This window comes from Balaenoptera borealis (genome assembly GCF_965194805.1).
Source record: "Balaenoptera borealis genome assembly, chromosome: 12".
Taxonomy (NCBI): Eukaryota; Metazoa; Chordata; class Mammalia; order Artiodactyla; family Balaenopteridae; genus Balaenoptera; species Balaenoptera borealis.
In genome coordinates, this window is record NC_138869.1 from 98,754,185 (window position 1) to 98,774,854 (window position 20,670).

General features: G+C 42.1%; 1 protein-coding gene across 1 annotated transcript in view; it reads right to left on the reverse strand.

Annotated features, from left to right (window-relative positions):
* Positions 1-7,398: 7,398 nt before the first annotated feature.
* Positions 7,399-20,670, reverse strand: part of RNF182 (ring finger protein 182) — a 154,936-nt gene continuing 141,664 nt past the window's right edge. The window contains exon 3 of the mRNA XM_082345444.1: positions 7,399-9,108. Within this exon, the coding sequence (XP_082201570.1) occupies positions 9,081-9,108 (28 nt within the window). The 3' untranslated portion in view covers positions 7,399-9,080. The remainder of the gene's footprint in view (positions 9,109-20,670) is intronic.

The following is a 20,670-nucleotide window of genomic DNA, read 5'->3' on the forward strand; positions in this document are numbered from 1 at the left end:
CATACATAAAAGTTTTCTACACCTTTTGGTAGATGTATTCCTAGGTACCTTTCTATCTGGGGTTGCTATTTTCACATGTATAGTTTTCCAAACTAAGTTTTTCTAGTTGCTTGTTGCCAGTGAATAAAAATTTACTTTTGTATAGCCAGCAATCTTGCCGAACTTTCTTATAATGTTAACAATTTGTTCTTAGACTCTCCATTAAGACACTTTTATAGTCGTGAATTATTTAAAGGGTTTTTTTCCTCCAAAATTCCAAATATGTGGTTTGGTTTGAATTGGTTTTTTCCTCCAAAATTCCAAATATGTGGCTTGGTTTGAATCGGTCTAGCAGTTGAGTATGGTCAAGAATGTGGTCTGTGTGATTCTTTGCTGCTTATCAAGAAATGCTTTGTGACCTAATATGTGGTTTTTTAGTAAATGTGTCATGTGTTCTTGGAAAGAATGTCCGTTTGCCACAGGGGTGTCTGATCAACCTTGCTCATTGTGTTACTTAAGTCTATAGCCCTACTAACTTTTTGTCACCTTAAACTGTCAATTACTGAAAGAGATGTGTCCCAAAATTCCCCTGTGACTATGAAATTGCTCATGTATCTGAAATTTTATCAATTTGTTGCCTCATATAACTTGATGCTATGTTTTAGGTGCCTGCAAGTCATAATTATCTCTTCCCAGTGAATTGTTCCTTTTTATCTTTATTTAGTGACCATTTTTCCCCGAATATTTCTTTTTTGCTTCAAAGACAGTCTTGTCTACTCTTATTATAACCACGTCACTTTCTTTGGGTTAATATTTTGCTAGTAACTTTCTATACTTTTACATTCAACATTTCTTTGTCCTTAAGTTCTATGTCTTTTTAAAGCATGCAGTTAGATTTTTCTAATCCAATACAACTGACTTTTGAGAGTTTAATTTTACTTTTTTCCTGAATTCTGCTATATTTGAATTTATTTCAGTCATCTTGTTTCATGCTTCATACTTAATTGGACTTTTCTCTGCTTCTTTATTTTCTCTCTTACTTCTGTCTTATATTGACCACACTTTTATATTCAATAGTGTTCTCTACCGGTTGAAAAGTTATACATAGAATTTCTCATCTTAAGTGATTACCTCTACATAACTTTTAATAAGCATAGTCGATCTAATAAAGTCTAAAGTTAATCAATGTTGCCAACCTTCTCCCCAAAATGCCTGAATGCCTGACCTCTGCACATCCCCTGCCCATCTTACATACTATTGCGACCTATACCTTCACCCCACCTTGCGTTTCTACTCCCCAATTAGTCTTTTTTATGTATTAAGTATCTGTTCAAATCTATCTAATATCAGACATCTCACTGCTTCTTTATAGGGTCAGTTTCTTCTGAAGTATATTCCTGAGTAATTCTTTCAGCAAAGATCTGTTAGTAGTAAATGCTCTTCATTTTTATTTGCCTGAAAATGTTTATTTTGCCCATATTCTTAAATAATAATTTAGTTATAAATAGATGGCTGTTTTATCTTAGCCCTTTGACTATATTATTCTGTTCTGTTCTGTTTTTGCTGTTGCAAAGTTCTGGACAAACTGAGAATCGTTCTTTTGTAGGCAACCTGTCTTTTATCTATAAGTGCTTCTAAGATCTTGCATTTCTACTTGGTGTTGTTTCAGTTATACTGTGCTGTGTCTAGTAGAGAATTTCGTATTATTTAACCTGCTGAGGTTCGTAGCTTTCATTAGTTCTGGAAAATCTCCTTTATTGTCTTGGAATATTGCCTGACCTCCATTCTCTCTGCTGTTTCCTTCTGGAACACCTAATAGATGTGTGTTGGACCCTCCCATCCACACTCCATGTCAGTAAGCCCCTCTTCCAAGGGTTGTCTCCCTTCATTTCTCTCTGCAGGCTTCCAAGTAGTCCTCAGACCTGTCTTTCCAGTCACTATTATTTATTCACTGATATGTATCTTCAGTTTAACATATCAAGTTTTAAATTATAATTTTTTAAAGATTTCTGAAGTTATATTGGATTTCTTATTTAACTCAGTCTGGTTTTCTTTGAAGGTGTCTTATACTTTTTTTTTTTTTTGTAGGTCCTTGTCTTTTATCTATTTTATATATAGTAGTGTGTATCTGTTAATCCCAAACTCCTAATTTATCCCTCCCCCCACCCCTTTCCCCTTTGGTAACCATAAGTTTGTTTTCTATGTCTGTGAGTCTCTTTCTGTTTTGTAGATAAGTTCATTTGTATCATTTTTTTAGATTCCACATATAAGCAATATCATATGATACTTGTCTTTCTCTGACTTACTTCACTTAGTATGATAATCTCTAGGTCCCTCCATGATGCTGCAAATGGCATTTTTCATTCTTTTTTACAGCTGAGTAATATTCCATTGTGTATATATATATATATATATATATATATATATATATATATATATATACACACATATATATATATACACCACATCTTCTTTATCCATTCATCTGTTGATGGACACATAGGTTGCTTCCATGGCTTGGCTATTGTAAATAGTGCTGCAGTGAACACTGGGGTGCATGTATCTTTTCAAATTCGAGTTTTCATCTTTTCTGGGTATATGCCCAGAATTGGGATTGCTAGGTCATATGGTAGTTCTATTTTTAGTTTTTGAAGGAACCTCCATACTGTTCTCCAGAGTGGCTGCACCAAAAGTGTCCTGTTCTTGTATTGTGTTCTTCATTAATCCTTTGATGACTTTTTATCATTTTAAACGTGTTTCTTTTATAATCTACCCAATGATTATATTATCTGAAGTTCTTGGAGTTTTACTATTGATTTTTGCTTTGTTTGTTAACTCTTGTTTTTTATGGATTTTTTTCATGTATTTTGTAACTTTTCATTGTAAGTTAATCTTTAATCGGGGCTTCACACAGGGGGATCCTAGAGGGTCTGGGAGGAGGGTGTAGCCTCCTAGAGAGATTTTATGTTTGTTTCAACTAGGTGCCCCAAAGGTATTAGCAGCCTGGGACAGCATTTTATATTAATCTCTTAGTGGTATGTATCCTAGACCACTCTGGTAATTTAAATTTAAATACCATATCTTTGTGAGGGCACCTCTATGATTATAAATTAATAAATTAAGGGTAGGCTTTTGTTTTTTTTTTAAAAAAAAGCTTCTTTGTCATCTCGCTGGGTGAGTAGGCAATTGTTTGTAGTTCATCCTTACATTGGGGTGGGGGTGGGCTTCAGTTCCCATTTTCTCCTCTCCTGGGGCCCAGGCTTCCTCTTCTATGCCTGCTGGTTATTAAAACCTAAGCCCCTTGATTCCCCAGCCAATTCTGAAGCCCAAACAACTGCTTTTCCCCACCTGCACCCCTCTGCTCTCCCACCCCACCCCTGCCCCTACCAAGAAGCCCAGCGTCAGCTCGTGCAGGCTCATAGCTCTTTCTTCATTTATTACCCTCCAGATTGCCCTTACTGTCTTGCAGGTACAGCTAGATATTGGTTAGAATTTATTCATTATTTCTAGAAATTTGCAAAAGGTGGGTTTTTTTTTTTTGTATTACACAGAAAACCATGTTGCTGAAAATAGAACTCCCCAATCTGTTATTTAACAGCCTAAAACTGTGACTTCACAGCAACTCCCGCTTAACCTCCAGAATTCCCACATGTATTTTTCATCCTTAATGTATTCCTCCTCACTTTCTAAAGAGTCCCTCATACTGAGGTATGAACATATTTCTGAGAAGTCCACTCCTTATGAAGCATTCTCGGGTTATACAGGCCACATTACAATAAAAAATTAGAGGATCTCAGAGTGTACTGGAAGTGGCAGCAATTGTGGGAAGGAACAGCTCCAAGTCCTACCTTGGGGGTCTTCCTTGAACGGGAGAACGGAGTTTACAGATGGCTTGATCTTCACTTTCACTGGAGAGAGAAAAGTAAAATGAACATGAAGAAGTGCATATGATCTTTCTGAAACCAGTAGCTGTCACCTTCTCGTGTTTCTGCTCCGTTACTTTAAGAAAAACCCTAAATCATTAGAAAACATTCTCACTGCCAATGGCAGGCATGCATTCACCTTGGGCAATAAAACAAAAATAGCCAGTGCCCTCGCCACTTCTGCTGACCCTCAAACCCTCCCTTCGCACGACTACTTACACCAGGACTGTGGCTTGTTATTCTATTTCTCTCAGAGGTCTTGCCAGTAGAGCAGGTCGTCACATTTGGAATTCGGACATTGGAGAACCTGGGCACAGTTTGGAAGCCAGGAGAGGAGAAAGCTGAAGAACGACGTTATCTTAGTTCTCCTCGCCTCCCCCGCCCCAGGGCAGGGGCTCTGGGGGATGGGCATCGAAAGGAGGACGTTTTAGTTCACTATTAAACATTTACTAAGCAGCAGGTACGTTGTGCAAAGATTGTTCTGAAGAAGTTTACATGGGCAGACACTCTTTTTTCAAGTGGAACTTGCTTTGTCTCTCAATTCTACACAATTTCTCTCTGAAGGTCTGAGGCTGGGGGGGAGGGGTGTGGAGTACAGAGCTCGAGGGCAGTTCTACAAAGAGGGAACGGACAGTGAGGATAGGAATCAGGGAAGGTGGAGATTGGATCAGGAGAGAAAGGAAATGAGAGTAAAGCATGCCCTTTGAGGGAAAGTCCTACAGGAGGGGCCAGTGAACACATTTTTGGTGTTTGAAGTCGTCAGACACTTATCAAATGCTGAGCACATCACAAATACACAAAAGATGTTTGTGATTGACTAGGAATAGCTCACCTGGTGACTGCTGCTAGTTGACAGGGGGCAAAATCCATGGTTACTGCTCTGGGCACCCTTCTCTCTACCCAGACTCTCGCCTCTTGTGTTGACTGACCTGATGGATGAGGAAGTCCTATAAAAAGAAAAGGGTGGGTTTCCCCTTTGCCCCAAGGGTGCCTTCTGAACCTCCTTTCAAGAGAAGGGTTTTTGAACGAAAAGAATGCTCTTGAACTAATCCTTCCAACAAATCTACCACAGCTGAGCCCCGTCAAGAGTCAAGGTTTGTGGCCAAGCGCCTCTTGGTCCACAAACAGCCCTGTGTGGAGAGCTCTTATCAACTGGCCACGGGGTCATGAGGCCTCACTCCCACAGCCCTGCCCTCGAGCTGATGGGAACTTCAGGCACCCCCTCCACCACTCCAGCTTCTCCCAGGGGCTTTGAGAACCAAAGAGAGGCTGAGAGGGAAACCCAAAGTGTGGATATGTAAATTATGTTTTTTACTAAAATTCCCCCATTAGGTTTTTCCCTTTGGACTACTTCTTAGTCACCCTGTACTTTCCAGTGATGTGCTCATTTGTTCACTTAATGAACAAAATAAATAGAAAGACCTCTTGCTTCCGTGCTTTTCTGGCTGGCTTGCTTTTCTCCTCTGAGAAACTAGAAGCATTTAGAGACGTCGTTCACAACAGGTACAAGTTGCAGAAAAACAAAACACAGAGAAATTGGCCTCAGACTTGATTTGAGGTGCTTTGGAGGAAAGCCTCCTCCCACACCGGGTTCCTCCAGGCACCAGACTCCTCCAAGGCCACGTGAAGAAGACCTGCCATCCGATGAATTCCTCGTGTTACAGTAACATCTACGCTGGAGTGACCTGTTCACATGCGCCTTCCTGTGTCTTTGGACTTGCTCTCCGTCCTTCTAGAACCTTCTTGCCCTGAATCACGGCCCGGCTTCCTCCCTCATTTCATTCAAGTCTGTTCAGACATCACCTTTCCAGAATAGTCTCTTTTAACTACTTTATATAAAAGAGTCAACCTCTGCCACCTCCTTTACCCCGTTTTATTTTTCTCCATAGTACTTCTCATGATATGACATTATCTCACATATTGGTTTGCTTTTTATATTTTGTTTCCTCCACTAGAATTTAAGGTTGTATCTTTTTTAAAAATTGCAGTATAAATGTTATATAATGTATATGTTGCAAAATGATCACCATAGTAAGTCTAGTTAACATCTATCACCATATATAGTTTCAAAAATTTTTTTCTTGTGATGAGTCCTTATGATATCTAATCTCTTAGTAACTTTCAAATATGCAATATGGTGTAATTAACTATAGTCCCCATGCTGTACATTACAGCCCCATGACTTATTTACATTATAATTGGAAATAGGTACCTTTTGACCAGCTCTACCCATTTTGTTTACCCCTCACTCCCTGCCTCTGGCAACCACTAACCTGTCCTCCGTATCCATGAGTTTTTTGTTTGTTTTTTAGATGCCACATATGAGTGAGCTCATACGGTGTTTGTCTTTCCCTGCCTGACTTATTTCACTTAGCATAATACCAACAAGGTCCATCCATGTTGTCATAATTAACAAGATTTCCTTCTTTTTTATGGCTGAATAATATTCCAGTATATATATATATATATATATATATATATATATATATATATATATATATATATATATAAAGTCACTTTTTAAAATCCACTCATACATTGATGGTCACTTAGGTTGATTCCATGTCTTGGCTATTGTAAATAATGTCACAATAAATATGGGGGTGCCCATATATTTTCAACTTAGTGTTTTCCTTTTCTCTGGATAAATACCCAGAAGTGAAATTGTTGACTCATATGGTAGTTCTAGGTTTTTTTGGTTTTGTATTTTTTGAGGAACCTCCATACTGTTTTCCATAGTGGCTGCACCAATTTACATTCCCACCAACAGTGCACAAGGGCTCCCTTTTCTCAACATCCTAGCCAACTTTTGTTATTTCTTGTCTTTTTGATAATAGCCATTTTAACAGGTGTGAGGTGATATCTCATTGTGGTTTTGATTCACATTTTCCTGATGATTAGTGATGTTGAGCACCTTTTCATGTACCAGTTGGCCATCTGTATGTCTTCTTTGGAAAAATATTTATTCAGATCCTCTGCCCATTTTTTAATTGAATTTTTATTTTGCTATTGAGTCGTAAGAGTTCTTTATATATTTGGGGTATTTACCCCTTACCAGATATATGATTTGCAAATATTTTCTCCCATTCAGTAGGTTGCCTTTTCATTTTTTTGACAGTTTCCTTCTCTGTGCAGATGCTTTTTAGTTTTATGTAGTCCCACTTGTTTATTTTTGCTTTTGTCACCTCTGCTTTTGGTGTCAAATACAAAAAAATCATCAGAGAGACCAATGCCAAAGAGCTTAGCATGTATGCTTTCTTCCAGGATTTTTATGGTCTCAGTTCTTACATTCAAGTCTTTAATCCATTTTGAATTGATTTTTGTGTAAGGTGTAAGATAGGGGTGCATTTTCATTCTTTTGCATATGGCTATCCAGTTTTCCCAACACCATTTATTAAGGAGGCTGTCCTTTCTTCACCATATTTTTGACTCCTTTGTCATAATTGATGGTGTATTTCTGAGCTCTCAGTTCTGCTAATTATGTATCTGTTTTTATGCCAACCCCTTACTGTTTTGATTACCATAGCTTTTAATACAGTTTGAAACCATGGAGGGTGATGCCTCTAGCTTTGTTCTTCTTTCTCAGAATTGCTTTGGCTATTCAGGGTTCCATTTGTTTTTTTATGGAGGCTTCAGCACATAAGCATGATTAATTAAATCATTGGCCATTGGTGATTGAACTCGATTTCCAGCCCCTCTCCCCTTCCTGGAGATTCGGGGAGTGGGGACGGTAGATGGGACTGAAAGTTCCAATCTTCTGATTACATGGTTGGCATCACTGGAGGCTTGGAAGGTCTAAAGCAGAGACTGCAAACAGGTACTTACAGGGCCATGAAGGTAACATGAATGCATAAAAAGAGCCAGTTGCCTGACACTAAATTTGACCTATGTGAGAATGGAGGCAGTAGGGAGTAGTGGGGCCCATGGCAAACTGAACAGCAACAGCCCACCTAAAAGGAGCAGCCACTACTCAGCTCCAGCCAACAGTTGCTAATGTGAAAATGTTAACCCAGCATTGTCAAATCTTTCTGGGATTTTTTTTCCAGAGAAGCTGAGAATTTAGATATTTATATGAAATCTCTTAAATGTTGCAAACCATTGATTTTTGTTCAAAACACTATGCAGGACAAAACAAACACATCCATGGTGTCATTTATGTCATAGGATACAACATTTGGTGGTAGCAGCCTTGTCTGGGACCTTACAGACAGGATCCTTGATGGCCTGGGTCAGCGCCAGGTGACTGATTGCCTCACATGAAGCTAGATGATGGATTTCAGTTGAGACAGAAAAAAATCATGCTAAGAGGAGAGAAGATTGAACAAATGGATGCCAAGGACAAAGTTCTCCATCGCCACTTGGCTGCAGGCCATTCCCATCACAGCTTAATAAGGAGTCATTTAAATGTCACAAAATGATTCATTAACATTTTTCTTCTTTGGGGTATAACACCCATAATAACCAAGCAAGGTGTAAAACGTCTGTCTTAGCCATTTACACATATAACTCTCTGGGTGATGCTTGAGAACATCTCAGGAGCTCCCAAATGCACCAGCAGCAGCACAAACAGACATGGTCTTGGCCTTGGGCGAGGGAGCAAGACAGGAGATGCTCACAAGCTCACCCTACGCCAGGCACCACCCCGAACACTGACCTACTATCATGCTGTATGTCTGCAGGATTCTGCTCTTCAGAACAGAGAACAGGAGGTGAGCTTTCTGTCTGGTGTGACTAAAAGCTATGAACATGAGCACCTTCTCTTTTTTCCAAAATGGAATTCAGCTGGAGACACAGTAGAGCTGTCAGGAAGTCCTAGGACTGCCTTTCAGGTGCTTATTCTCTAGTATCGGGTCCTGGGGTTGACATCCCTCTGCTATACATACGCAAGAATCATTATCCCAGAGATGAGTCACTTGTAAGATGACGGTGTTTGTTTAACACCAGATGTTGCTTGCTTTCCCTCATTTCCTTGCTGTTCGTAGCCCTGGGGATGCTGCACTAGTGATGGTTTTGAGGAAGGCCAGGAAAAGTCTCCCCCACCCGAACGGATCTGTGAGCAGCTGCCGCAGGAAGAGCCGAGATGGCAGAGCGTCCGTCTCTAATGGTAAATGCAGCAACGGTGCTTCATGCACAAACACATCTGAGCTTCTTGAAGGGTTTCATTTTCTAGAACCGATATCAACAGTGCCATGGAAAGCACATTCCACTAGGACCAGAAAGAGAAAAGAAAGTAACATTTACTGAGCGGTACTCACCACACACGTACATCACACTGCTTAATCCTTATGATAATTCCGATGGGTGATATTCAGATTTCTATTGCTCTACCTCAGGGAATTGATGCCCAGATAGGCCTGACCCAAGAGACCAGTGTTAATTAATCATGTGTCTTGGACTTTGCAGATTTTGAATGCTCTGTTCCACAGTCCCTGGCTGGGGCTTCAGAATCTGTGCCCACTCTGTTGTTCCACCAGGAAGAGCCCAGTGACCCCGCACTTTGGTACCCTACCAAACTTATTCCATAAATACCCTCTAGGCCACACAAGTGAGCATCAAGCTGAAAGGGAAGAGAGGATTCAAATTTGCTTGTGGTCACTTACATAACAGAGAGGCAAACAAGCTGAAGAAAGTTCCTTAAAAACGCATACACAGTAGCTTACACGAGAGCAAAATACCGTGACGTCACTGAGTTAAAGGCTAACTTTCATATGTCTCCCAGCTAACAGAATAGACCTTACCGAAAGGGTTAAACATGAGAGCACAGTCAACTGTCTACTATTCCAAAGGCAGGCTTGTGTGGGGACTTGAGTCCAAAAAGTATACCTGTAAAAGGGAGTTTGCCAACCAGGAAAAAGAGAGGTGAGATGTTTGGGGATCAGAAGCCAACATCTCAATGGCATCTGAAGTATAGTAAGTTGGTCCAAGTTGGAAGAAGCAGACAGTGTGTGTGTGTGTGTGTGTGTGTGTGTGTGTGTGTGTGTGTGTGTGTGTGTTCAGGGTTGGTGGGTCAGGAAGGTAGACGATCGGCATCAGGGGATGTGACAATGTTTGCCTGGGTTTTGGACAGGAAAGTCGGGCTGGGAAACAAGGCCAGACTCTTGACCTGAGGACTCTGGGCAGCTGGGCGGGAGTCAGGCAAGACCAAGACCCCCCCCACCAGCTGAGCACAGATTCCCATCTGGAGCCTTCAGACTTGTTCCCTGAGCTTCCTGAGTCATGAGCCTGGAGCTGGGTGTTGTAGACAGAAACATAACCCTCTAAAAGCTGTGCGAGTTGTGGGATTTGGAGAGCCTTTATTTGTCAAAGAGCATCTCCACTGATCTGCGTGTCTTAACAAACTTTGGCATTTGGGGTTCATGTTCTCTGGGTGATGAGGCTCTTCTCTCTCACTTCAGGTCACTGAGCGAGTAGAGGATCCACAGCTGCTGCTGGCAACTGAGTGAGAAAAATTACAACTTGGGCTTTGTGGATTTGAGGATATGCCTAAGTGGGAGTGGGTATATGTGTGCATGTCTGTGTGTTTCTACAGGATTGAGGTGCCTCTTTTGGATGGGAGTTCAGGGCTGGGAACCCCCAAGCACCACTTCTTTCTGAGCAAAGGAAGCCGCAGGAATGGGTGAGGGTGGAGGTGTCTGGAACCTCCCCACCCTACCCCCTCCCCCTCTTCTACCCCAATTCAGGCCCCATCTGTCAATCTTGGAACCCAATCCCATTGGCAAATTACAGCCTGAGGGTAAGAGCTGATAGGACCTGGCCCCTCCTCCACACAGGACCTCCTGAGACACAGCTAGGAAACAGAGATGGGGTTTTTCTCACCTGTTCTCTCCAGTCCTCGTGAGCACAAGCCAGTGGGCTCCAAGTCCAGTATGCACTTTTCTTCTACCTTTACACCAACTTACAAATTACTATACATAACTGAAAATAACCTACATCTGAATCTTATTTCTAACATCTTCACTGGTCCTGGACCATAATCTTTCATTCTCAACAAAGACCCAGATCTGACATTCCACATGTCCCATTTGTTACCTCACACATGGACCCCATCCTAAGTCCATTAATTATTCCTGCTCCCCTAAAGGTTAACTGTCTCACGTTATCTATTTTTCCCTCATGAAGACCTAGGGCCCTTCCTGTCAACAGGCCTCAGGCACAGTCAGCCTCAAGTGCGTGGCCAAAGCCACACTGGGGTCACCGAGTCAACCAGGGCTCATTACAGCTTTGGTCTTCTGAAGGTGACCCAGGTCCAGTTCACCTGGCTGGGACACATCATTTTCCAGGATCTAACTTCAGATGTTTGGGGCTTCTCAGAAAGTCTGGATGGAACAGGATGCTTGAAGTAGGAGGATAGTTTTCAACATTTAGGAGATCTTTTAGTAAGAGCTATGGCTTTGGTTTTGTAGCCAGGGTGGGCTGTCCAGAGTAACTGACCCTTGGAGGGTTTAAGCTCACCCCCTTGTGTTCCTGCATGACAACAAGTAGCCTCTCCATTCACCTGGCCTGCACTGCAGAGGAATCCCAGGATCGTTCCTATGGTGCCACTCGAGCCAGCCCTGCAAAAAGTGTCCCTACCATCTCTCTTGGCTCTCTACGATCTCTCTCAAGGCTCTCAAATTGTCTTTGAGTTTTAAGGAATGCCAAGCTCTACAAACTTAAAGAGAAATCTCTTAGTAAAGCCTCTTAGATTCAGCCTTCACAGCTTAATCCAACCCTGGAAGGTTGCCAGGGGAACAGACTGAAAAGGAGCATTAGGAGACTCCTAGGGGTGGTGGGGACCTGAACTTCCTGTGCTGAAATTCTGTGAGTCCTTGAGGAATGATTAACTGAGAACCCACCCTCTCCCCACTCTCATTTGCAGGCACCTCCTACCTCCCAGCCACTGCCCTTTACTCATGAAGATTTTAGGATGAGGCTCACTGTTTCTCTGTCACTACCATCTCAACCACAAAGACAACCTGCCCACATTCTGGCCCTTCAGTCTTTTTATATCTTTGTTGGCATCTTTCTTCTATCCCATTTTATCCACCCACCCCCAGGAGCAACATCTCCCCTTCCAAAGACTCCAACATTTCTTAAACCCTTTCAGGATCTTTAACCCATCGTCACTACTATCTTCTTCACATCCACCCCCCTGGCCCACTGTCCTTATTTCCCTCCTTTACTCAACTTGGATCCCTGGCCCATCATTCTGCTCACTTGCACCCGTGCTGCCTTCACTATTTAATCCCTGTTTCCATTTGTCATGCTTGTTTGGCTAAATCCCAACTCTGTTTAAACTCAACTCCTTGCCTACTCAGCTCCCAAGCTCCAGCCATTGTGTGAGGCTAGAGGAAAACACATAACTATGCAGATGGATCTTGCTTTCTATTTATGACCACAGACCTCAAGTGGGCCCTCAGCACCGTCTGAGTGATTTCCCTTCTTCTCCCCTTTCCCCGCTCTCAGCTGATGACCTTGGTTCTTATTTCACTGGAAAACAAAGTCAGAAGAGAATTCTTCTCACCAACAAGTCTACCAACTTCTGAATCTGTATACACTGGCTCCTTCCAGAATTCTCCACTTATGATGTGCTTATTCAAGGACATCACAATTTTCCCCTCTCTCTCCTGACTCATCTCTCTACTTGGTCATTTCCCTCAGCCTACAAATATTCTATAATAACTCCTGTCTTTTGAAAACAATCTTCTGTGAAAGAGGAAAGGTCCTATAAGGTATTAATACACACTACGAAGCCTCTATAATCCAAACAGTGTGGTATCAACACCTAAAAAGACAGACAGATCAATGGAATAAAATGAGAAGTCAAGAAATAGGCCCAAATACTTGAAGAAATCTAGGTTATGATAAGGACATATCCCAAAATCACTGGGGCTGACTAGTTTTGGGCTAACTGGATAGTCATTTAAAAAATAAATTTAGCTCTATTTCTTGCATGATATATAAGAATAATTGCCAAATGAATCAAAGATCTAGATGCAAAATGAAATTGCACAAGTACTAAAAGAAAACATGGATGAACTTTTATATAACTGGGGTAGGAAAATATATTTTTTAATATGACTAAAAATCTACATGCTACAAAGGAGAAACTGAAAAATTTGACTACAAAAAAAAGCTTTAGCATAGTCAAAACACAAATGAAATCTGACAGAAAAATATTTGTAGCATAGATCATGAAGAACCAATATCTAATATTTTAAAAATTAAGAAAGACCAAAAGTCCAATAGAAAAGTGAGCAAAAGACATGAACAGACAATCCATTAAAAGAAATATAAAATTCAAACATACGAAAATATGATCAACTTCACTCATAATAAAATATGTAAATTAAACCCACATTGAATAACATTTTTTACCCATGATGTTGGCAAAAAAAAAAAAAAAAAAATCTAAAGTTTAACAATACCCTCTGTTGGTGAGACTAAAAAAACAGGCACTCAGGAACACTGCTGGTGGGAATGTGATATGGGACCACCCCTATGGAGGGGAACTTGGCAATATCTAACAAACCCATGCATGCATTTACCCTTCCACCCAGCGATTCCTCTTCTGGATATTTACTCCAAATATATACCTCTAGCAATATAAAAATACAGATACCCAGAACCTACTGTATAAAACAGGGAACTATATTCAATGTCTTATAATAACTTATAATGGAAAAGAATCTGAAAAAGAATATATATATACATATATTTATATGTATATATTGTAAATCAACTATACTTCAATAAAAAGAAAAAACAGATACCCAAGATTATTTATTGTAGCATTACTTATAATTTCAAAATATTGGAAACTCCCTAAAAGCCCAAGCACAGGAGATTGGTTGAATAAAATATGGTACACACAAACAACGAGGTAATGAGGTATTAAAAAATATGAGGAAGAGCTCTGTGAGTGGAAATAGAATGATTTCCAGGAGATACCGTGAAGTGAAAAGACCAAGTACAAAAGAGCATATATCATCTGCTATCTTTTATATAAGACATAAGGGAAATAATAAGATTTGCATATATCTGCTTCTCTTTACAAAACGAAGCACAGGAGGAACAATCCAAAAAGTAATGTAGCTGGTTTCCTACAAGGTGCATGGAGGGATGGGGTGAACTATAGCATGGAGGGATGCTTTTCTGAGCCTTCCTTTCTGTATAGTTTTGACTTTGGGTAGCATTTTGGTGTTCTACATATCAAAAAATAAAATGAAATGAATAATGAAGTTGAATACCCTGGACCCCTCTGCCCCTCTGGCCATACCCTGACTTCCTCCCAGATTGCCCAGCCCATGGGTGTTTCAGGGGGGTGGGTATGCGCCACAGTTCTGCATATTGTGTTTCTCTGGCCATAGGGACAGGCCCAGGGTCGGGCACCCAACGCAAACTGAGCCAGTGACCCGCCATAAGCCTTCAGCTGCTGCTGTTCAGAGAGAGGTCACCTTCCTCTTTTTCACTGCACTTGAGTCCAGGAAGTTGAAGACCTGGAGTGACCAGCAGTCACCTTGAAAGGAAGCCAAAAGGGAGGAGAGCAGAGCTGAGAGGCCTAAGAGACCAATTTACAGAAATGGTGTTCAAAACCCTACTATTTTTACTTAAGGACATCAACAATCATTTCAAGTCTTTGCCTTTGCCGGCGTGAGGTGGGTTTTCTGTCACATGCGTTCGGGGTCTCTACAGATACACTCGTAGAAGCCTCTCATTTTGCAGATGTGGACGCTAAGGCCTGATGAGGTGAAGAGGGAGTCCAGGGTCACGCTGGGAGATGAGAGCAGAGGCGGCGCTAACACTCAGACCGTCTGGGTCCAAGTTCAGGCTAGAATCAGTGTGGTAGGTGGCCTTCACCCCAGGCTCACGTGAGGGAGAAAGAGGAGAGAAGAGTGCGTCCCAGGTAGCAGGGACGCTGGAGGAGGAGAGCCGGGCATACCGCTCCCATGGCCTAAGTTGCCCCAAGCTGCCTCTGACCGCCCAGGCAGGCCCACCCCACCCCTGCGGGGACACAGGAGATGCTCCAGGGCCACCGTGGAGGCCCCAAGGCTCCCGCTGTGCTGGGATGAGCTTCGTGGCAGAGCGCTAAGACCCGTCAGCCCAGACAGACCTTTGGGGTCTGGCGGACGCAGTGTCGATGAGCGCTGGTTGAAGGCTCTGTGTCCCAGGCACAAGCACGTCGGGATGCGTGTGGGGGACACTCCACAGCTGGGAAACCACTCACCGTGGACTTGCAGTTGAAAGATACGGGTTCAGACCCTGGCTCTTCCACTCACCCGCGGGCCTTCTGCACGGCAAGGGCGGATATGAACGACGCCCCAAGGAATCAAGGAGCTGCCTCTCGTGAGGGGCCTGGGGGGGCCAGTCCTCCCACCAGCAACCCACGGGCGGTTTTCATCAGCCAGAGTTTTTAAAATAAGCCAGCCGGTGTTGAAAATTGGGATATTTCACATAAAAAATCCAGATTTTTGCTTTCTCTTGAAAATAAAGGAGCCAGTGTTCTCTTGGGAACGCTGACCAGAACTGTGACGTTCGTGCCCCTCTGTCCAGTCATAAGAGGCTAATCTGCCCTACGGTTCCCCATCACCCACTCCGCCTCCCACTGAAGCCGAACTGGGGGTGGGTGCCAGTGGCCACCCGACATCTCACACTGCTGTTTGTCTCGTGGCCGAGATCTACTGCTCTGCACCGTGTGTCCTCCAAAGCCAGGAAGAAGAGGATTAGCAGAGAGGCCCATGTCGCCCTCACCCACTTCCCATGCCGCCCACCAGCTCCACTTCTGACGCGATCTGCTCGGTGCTGGCAGGGGTCTGCGTCCACAGGCACAACTATAAATGCAAATGGCTACATAAAGTTCATACATGAAAGAGAGGGAAGGGGAGTTAGGACTCGAGTTCAAGTTCTGTTGGTTGAGATACAAAATCTAGGATATCCTCCCAGATAAGGGGATTGGCATGTGGATTAGTGGTGAGCCTGGGGGGTGCCGGTGTAGGAACAGGGTCAAGGACAGAGGGAAGCAAGTTCAGAGGCAAGAAGTCCAGCCTCTGGGTAGCCGCAGAGGAAGCAGTGACGCTGAAGGCCTAAGTCCAGAGCAGGGCCTGGTCTCCTGGTGGTGTGAACAGGTACAGCTGGCTGGGGAACAGAAAACCAGGCGAACTTTACAAAGGCTGGTGACATTCTGGTGGGTTCTCATGTGGAACCCATGAGAGGCAGGTTTGGCCTCTTCTGGGGAAGTTCCCCTGAATCTAGTTTTATGCTTTGGCAGAGGAAATAAAAGTTCTCAGTACGTCTGGGGAGGGGTCTGTCAAAGCTTAATCAAATGTCAACCAGAGGTCCCTGGCAGAGGGGCAGCCAGTGTGGTTCATTATGGAGCTAATTCAACACAGGGTCCTGGTTCTCAAACTCAGCTAATGTGAAGGTCTTAGAAGATAGAATGCCTCCTATACCCTAAGGTATAATGATAAACTTTATGTTCATTTTTAGCCCGTGATTTGAAAATCAGTGAAGCCCTGAGCTGACGTGGATGTACTGAGGATATAGGGTGATTCTGGATATATTCAATCATTCAGTAGACATCCATGTACTGAGTACCTAGAGTTCACGGTCCATTATGCTTAACACGAGGGAGCCCACAATGGTGGGTAAGACACGGAGCAAATTACAGGCCAGTCGGTCAAGTGCATGTCTGGCAGCTGGAAACCAATGGGGGTCAGGGAGGTCTGTGCAAATTACCTCTACACCTCTGCAGCGGGGGCCTAAGGCCAGATAATGTTGCCTTTCAATAAACATTCCTTTGTAAGAGTTTCTTAACCAGACTCCCCTTGCTGGGAGCCTCTCAGAAATTTTTTACCAGTGCCTCAGACCTGCCACGGGTCTGAGATTCTGCCTGAGATTAGCAGTGCCTAAGTAGCACCAAACTGAATTTTACTAAGAAAAAAATATCATCTGATTGTTTCCAAATAATGGGATGCTTTTGGTGTGGTAGTTTTAAAAAGCTGCCGATTACTTAATACTTAGTATGTGCTGGACACGGTGCTGGGATCTTTACATGTATTTTTCATTTAATCTGCACTGCAGCCCTGGGAGGTCGCTGGTACCATTCCCGCTGTGCACTGAGGTTCAATAACATTTAGTTCCACCTAGATGACTTCTGAGGAGCCTAAGATCTCTATGGAAACTTTGAAAGTAGACCCTGGTTTTTGTTTGAAGCCCTGGCCACACAAATCAGGCATCTGTTGTTGCCCACACAGCGCTCTTCAGCTCAGGGATGCTGCCAGGGGCTGGCCGCCAGGCTTCCTGGGGTGGTATCTTGGCCTCAATTAGCCATCCCAGGACCATGACCCCAAAGCAGATCTCCAGGCTTTCACTCCTCCTCCATCACTTCCTGCCAGAGAAACCAAAAGAAGAACTCGCAAAGACCGTCATGGGTCTTGTCACGCGGCATTCGACACTCGGCCACTGCTGGGGGTTTTGGGAGGGGAAGTAACACTGACATCACAGGAACATAGAACCGAAAAAGGCTTGAAGGGTTCACCTTGTTCAGGCACCTCTGTGAGACGAGACACAGCTCTCTCCCTGAAGAGCCAGAAATGGATACTCCACCTCTTCCAATAATTTCTGCCAGCATTTTAGCTATCAAATAGAGAAAATTTTCTTCCAACTCAAGTTCTTATTTACCTTTGGTCTATTATTTTTTTTATCCAGGAAGACGAACTAGTCAGCATTAGTCTTATTACAAACCTCCAAAACCTTAAAGATAATGTGTCTATCAGTCATTTCATTTCAAGTCAACTAAGCACAATGATCTATACCTGTGTTCTTCACTGGGGGTTCTTATCTGTGCTGTTTGCAATTTTTCCACTGTTTTTTCAAATATGTGACTGTGGCAGATTGAATTATGGTTTCCCATTCTTCGCTCTTTCCCTGTTATATAGGATTATATATCCATGACCTTTGCCATGTGACTTGGAGTATCTCTCATAAGAATCAATGCAGAGTATTTCCTCACCCCATTGATATTTGGCTTGGTCACATGACTTGCTTTGGACAACAGAATGTTAAGGAAAATAATGCAGCAGAGGCTTTAAATGTGCTTGCCTGATTTGAGTTGGCCTCTTGCGTTTCTGCCATAATTATGAGAGGACCATGCCCCAGGAAGTGCCAGTCCCAGGAAGAGACAGAGGAAGGAGGCCCAAAGTGGAGTCATGCCCAGCTGAGTCCAACCAAGATCAGCTGAATCTCAGCTGCCCTGTAGATCTGTGAGCAAGAAAAACAAATGTCTGTGGTGCAAGTCACCGAGATTTGGGGGGTTATTTGTTAGCAAGAAAAATAAATGTCTGTGATGCAAGTCACTGAGATTTGGGGGGTTATTTGTTATACAACCGTATCTAAATTGTAAGGTCTAATCCAAACTATAGCCAGATTACTACCTGATCCTTGCACGCTATAACTTTCAAGACCACCTCTTTCATGAAAACTTCCCTGGCTATCTCAGACCCTCTACAACTTGACTACTCAGAACCCTTCTTCTTTGTGTCCTATATTTTGGCACCTGTTTATATTCAGTATAACACTTTCTAGAACTCAGCCTGATGTATTATTTAAAAATTGCATATTTGAAACCTTATCAATAAGACCATGAAGTCATTGAGAACAGGGACCATATGAATATAGTATAGGCAATAAAACTCTTAATTACATATATTCTGTACCACTATCCCCCATTCTTATCAGAACAGGGCTTCATATTTACTTAGGAGCACACTGTTATTGCATATACAGGGGCCAGCAAAAGGCTTTGCACACAGTGGCCACAAGACGCCTTCAAATATTTATGAAATGTTCATTGGGAAGGCAAATGTGATTGAGTTTTTGTCAATCAGATAAATATTTTTGAGTTATTAACATTCAATTTCATATGTTTTGTCTTCTTCTGATAAAGATAATATTCAATTATCAATTCCACAAGATATTGAAAGTAAGAATTTCCCTTTCCCATCCAAAATATGTTAATAAAAATACAAGTGAGCCAGACAAGTTACCTAGTTAAAATATCTACGAAGTAAAACCTGTGAAAAGTTCATATTTACTCCAATGTTACAGTTCTAAATGTCTCATTTTTCTTAATAAAACATACTTTTATGTATGAGAGCAAATAATCTTTGATTTTCGTATTCTATCTTTGAGAGCAGAGACAATTCTTCAGAATCACATTTTTTTTCACAATTTAGTTTCAAACACAGTGTAGTTCCTCTTTTTATTTATTTAGCAGAAAGACTTGCTTTATATTAAAGAACTCAATGAACTGGGGTTTTTAAGGTACATATTTACTTTTCATATACGGGAATTTTCCAGATGACTGGTTAAATTACTACATTCACATGGTACATTGATCTGGAGTTTAAAAAAAAAATTGAACAGTAGAAAAAGCTATCTTTTCTTTCAATTTATGGACATAATTATCAAAGCATCATGTCTGATGCTGCCAGAAATTATATAACAAAACGAATGCTGTTCCTTCAAATCAGTCTCCTCATCCAATTATGCCAAGAATTGCCAGTGCTCAAAACTGTGCTGAAAATCTTTTTTTGTAATTTCCTTCAAGGCCTGCTGTACATTTTAAAAATATTGTTAAAAGCAAATCTCTGTCTTTGAGAATGAATGTAATTCTGGAAACAGAAAAAGTCATTTGGAAGCAAGTTTAGTGAAAAAGAAGAGCAGTCAAGCTGAGTAATATAAAGAAGAAATTCAAATTTGCCCATAATCTCACAACCCAGGGACAACCACCATCAACACGCTGGTATGTTTTCTTCCAGCAAGTTTTTTATGTATATATTTTCACACAAATGGGATATGCCATATATGCAGCTTGGACCTCCCCTCACTTTTTATTCCCCAGTCAATATTCCTATCATTATTTCATGAGGTTTAGGGAAGCTAAGTAATAGGTGAACAGTCATACTTCAGAGAGTGTTGTAACTTCCAACTTCCTTCCAAATGTGTAGAGGCTGAAAAAAGGTGAACAGTTACACAAAAAAGAATGTCTGATTTCCTATTCCCTGTTCCTTGGTGATACTATCTTGCAAGAATAATATTTGGGCACACCACCACGATGCATGTCAAGTGAGAGAGAAACCAAGAGTGAGAGAGAAGAAAAGGATGTGGTTTTAACAGAGAATAAAGAGAACGTGATGTCTGCCCAAGTCAACCATTTGTGTAGACAGTATTGCGGGGCGGGGGGGAGCGAGAACGTGGCTTTAATTAAATCACAGAAGTTTATTTCCTAGTGCTTAGCAATGGAGTAAAATCTCTTAAAATGGAAGAAATACTACTTGCAGCAGAAATCAGAGAAGACAGAACAACAGCCTCCATTTACCAGGTCCTTCCCAAAAGAGGAACCTTGCCACATGTAAGCGCAGCTTTCCTGGCACACAAACTAAAGCCTGTTTTCCAAACCCCAAACCCAATCATTGAGTCCAGTGTGAGCCACCAATCCCTTGGACCCTTGTGGATCCAGTTCTAGGAAGGCTGAAACTTTGCCTCAGACTCCCTCCATCTGGATTGTGTTCTGTAGTCTTAGAGATAAGATCTGAAAATGCTCCATCTCCACTCTGCCCCAACATCCGAGACCTTCTCCCAGCACCCGACGGAAGGTCCTGAGATAGAAATGCTCTTTGACTTGGTCCTACACAAGTCCTTGCGATCTTCATACTAGAGTTGAGATGCCAAAAGATCCCCACTTTGCCCTTTTTTTGCTCGAAAACATTTCTTTGTCTGTAGAGCCAGG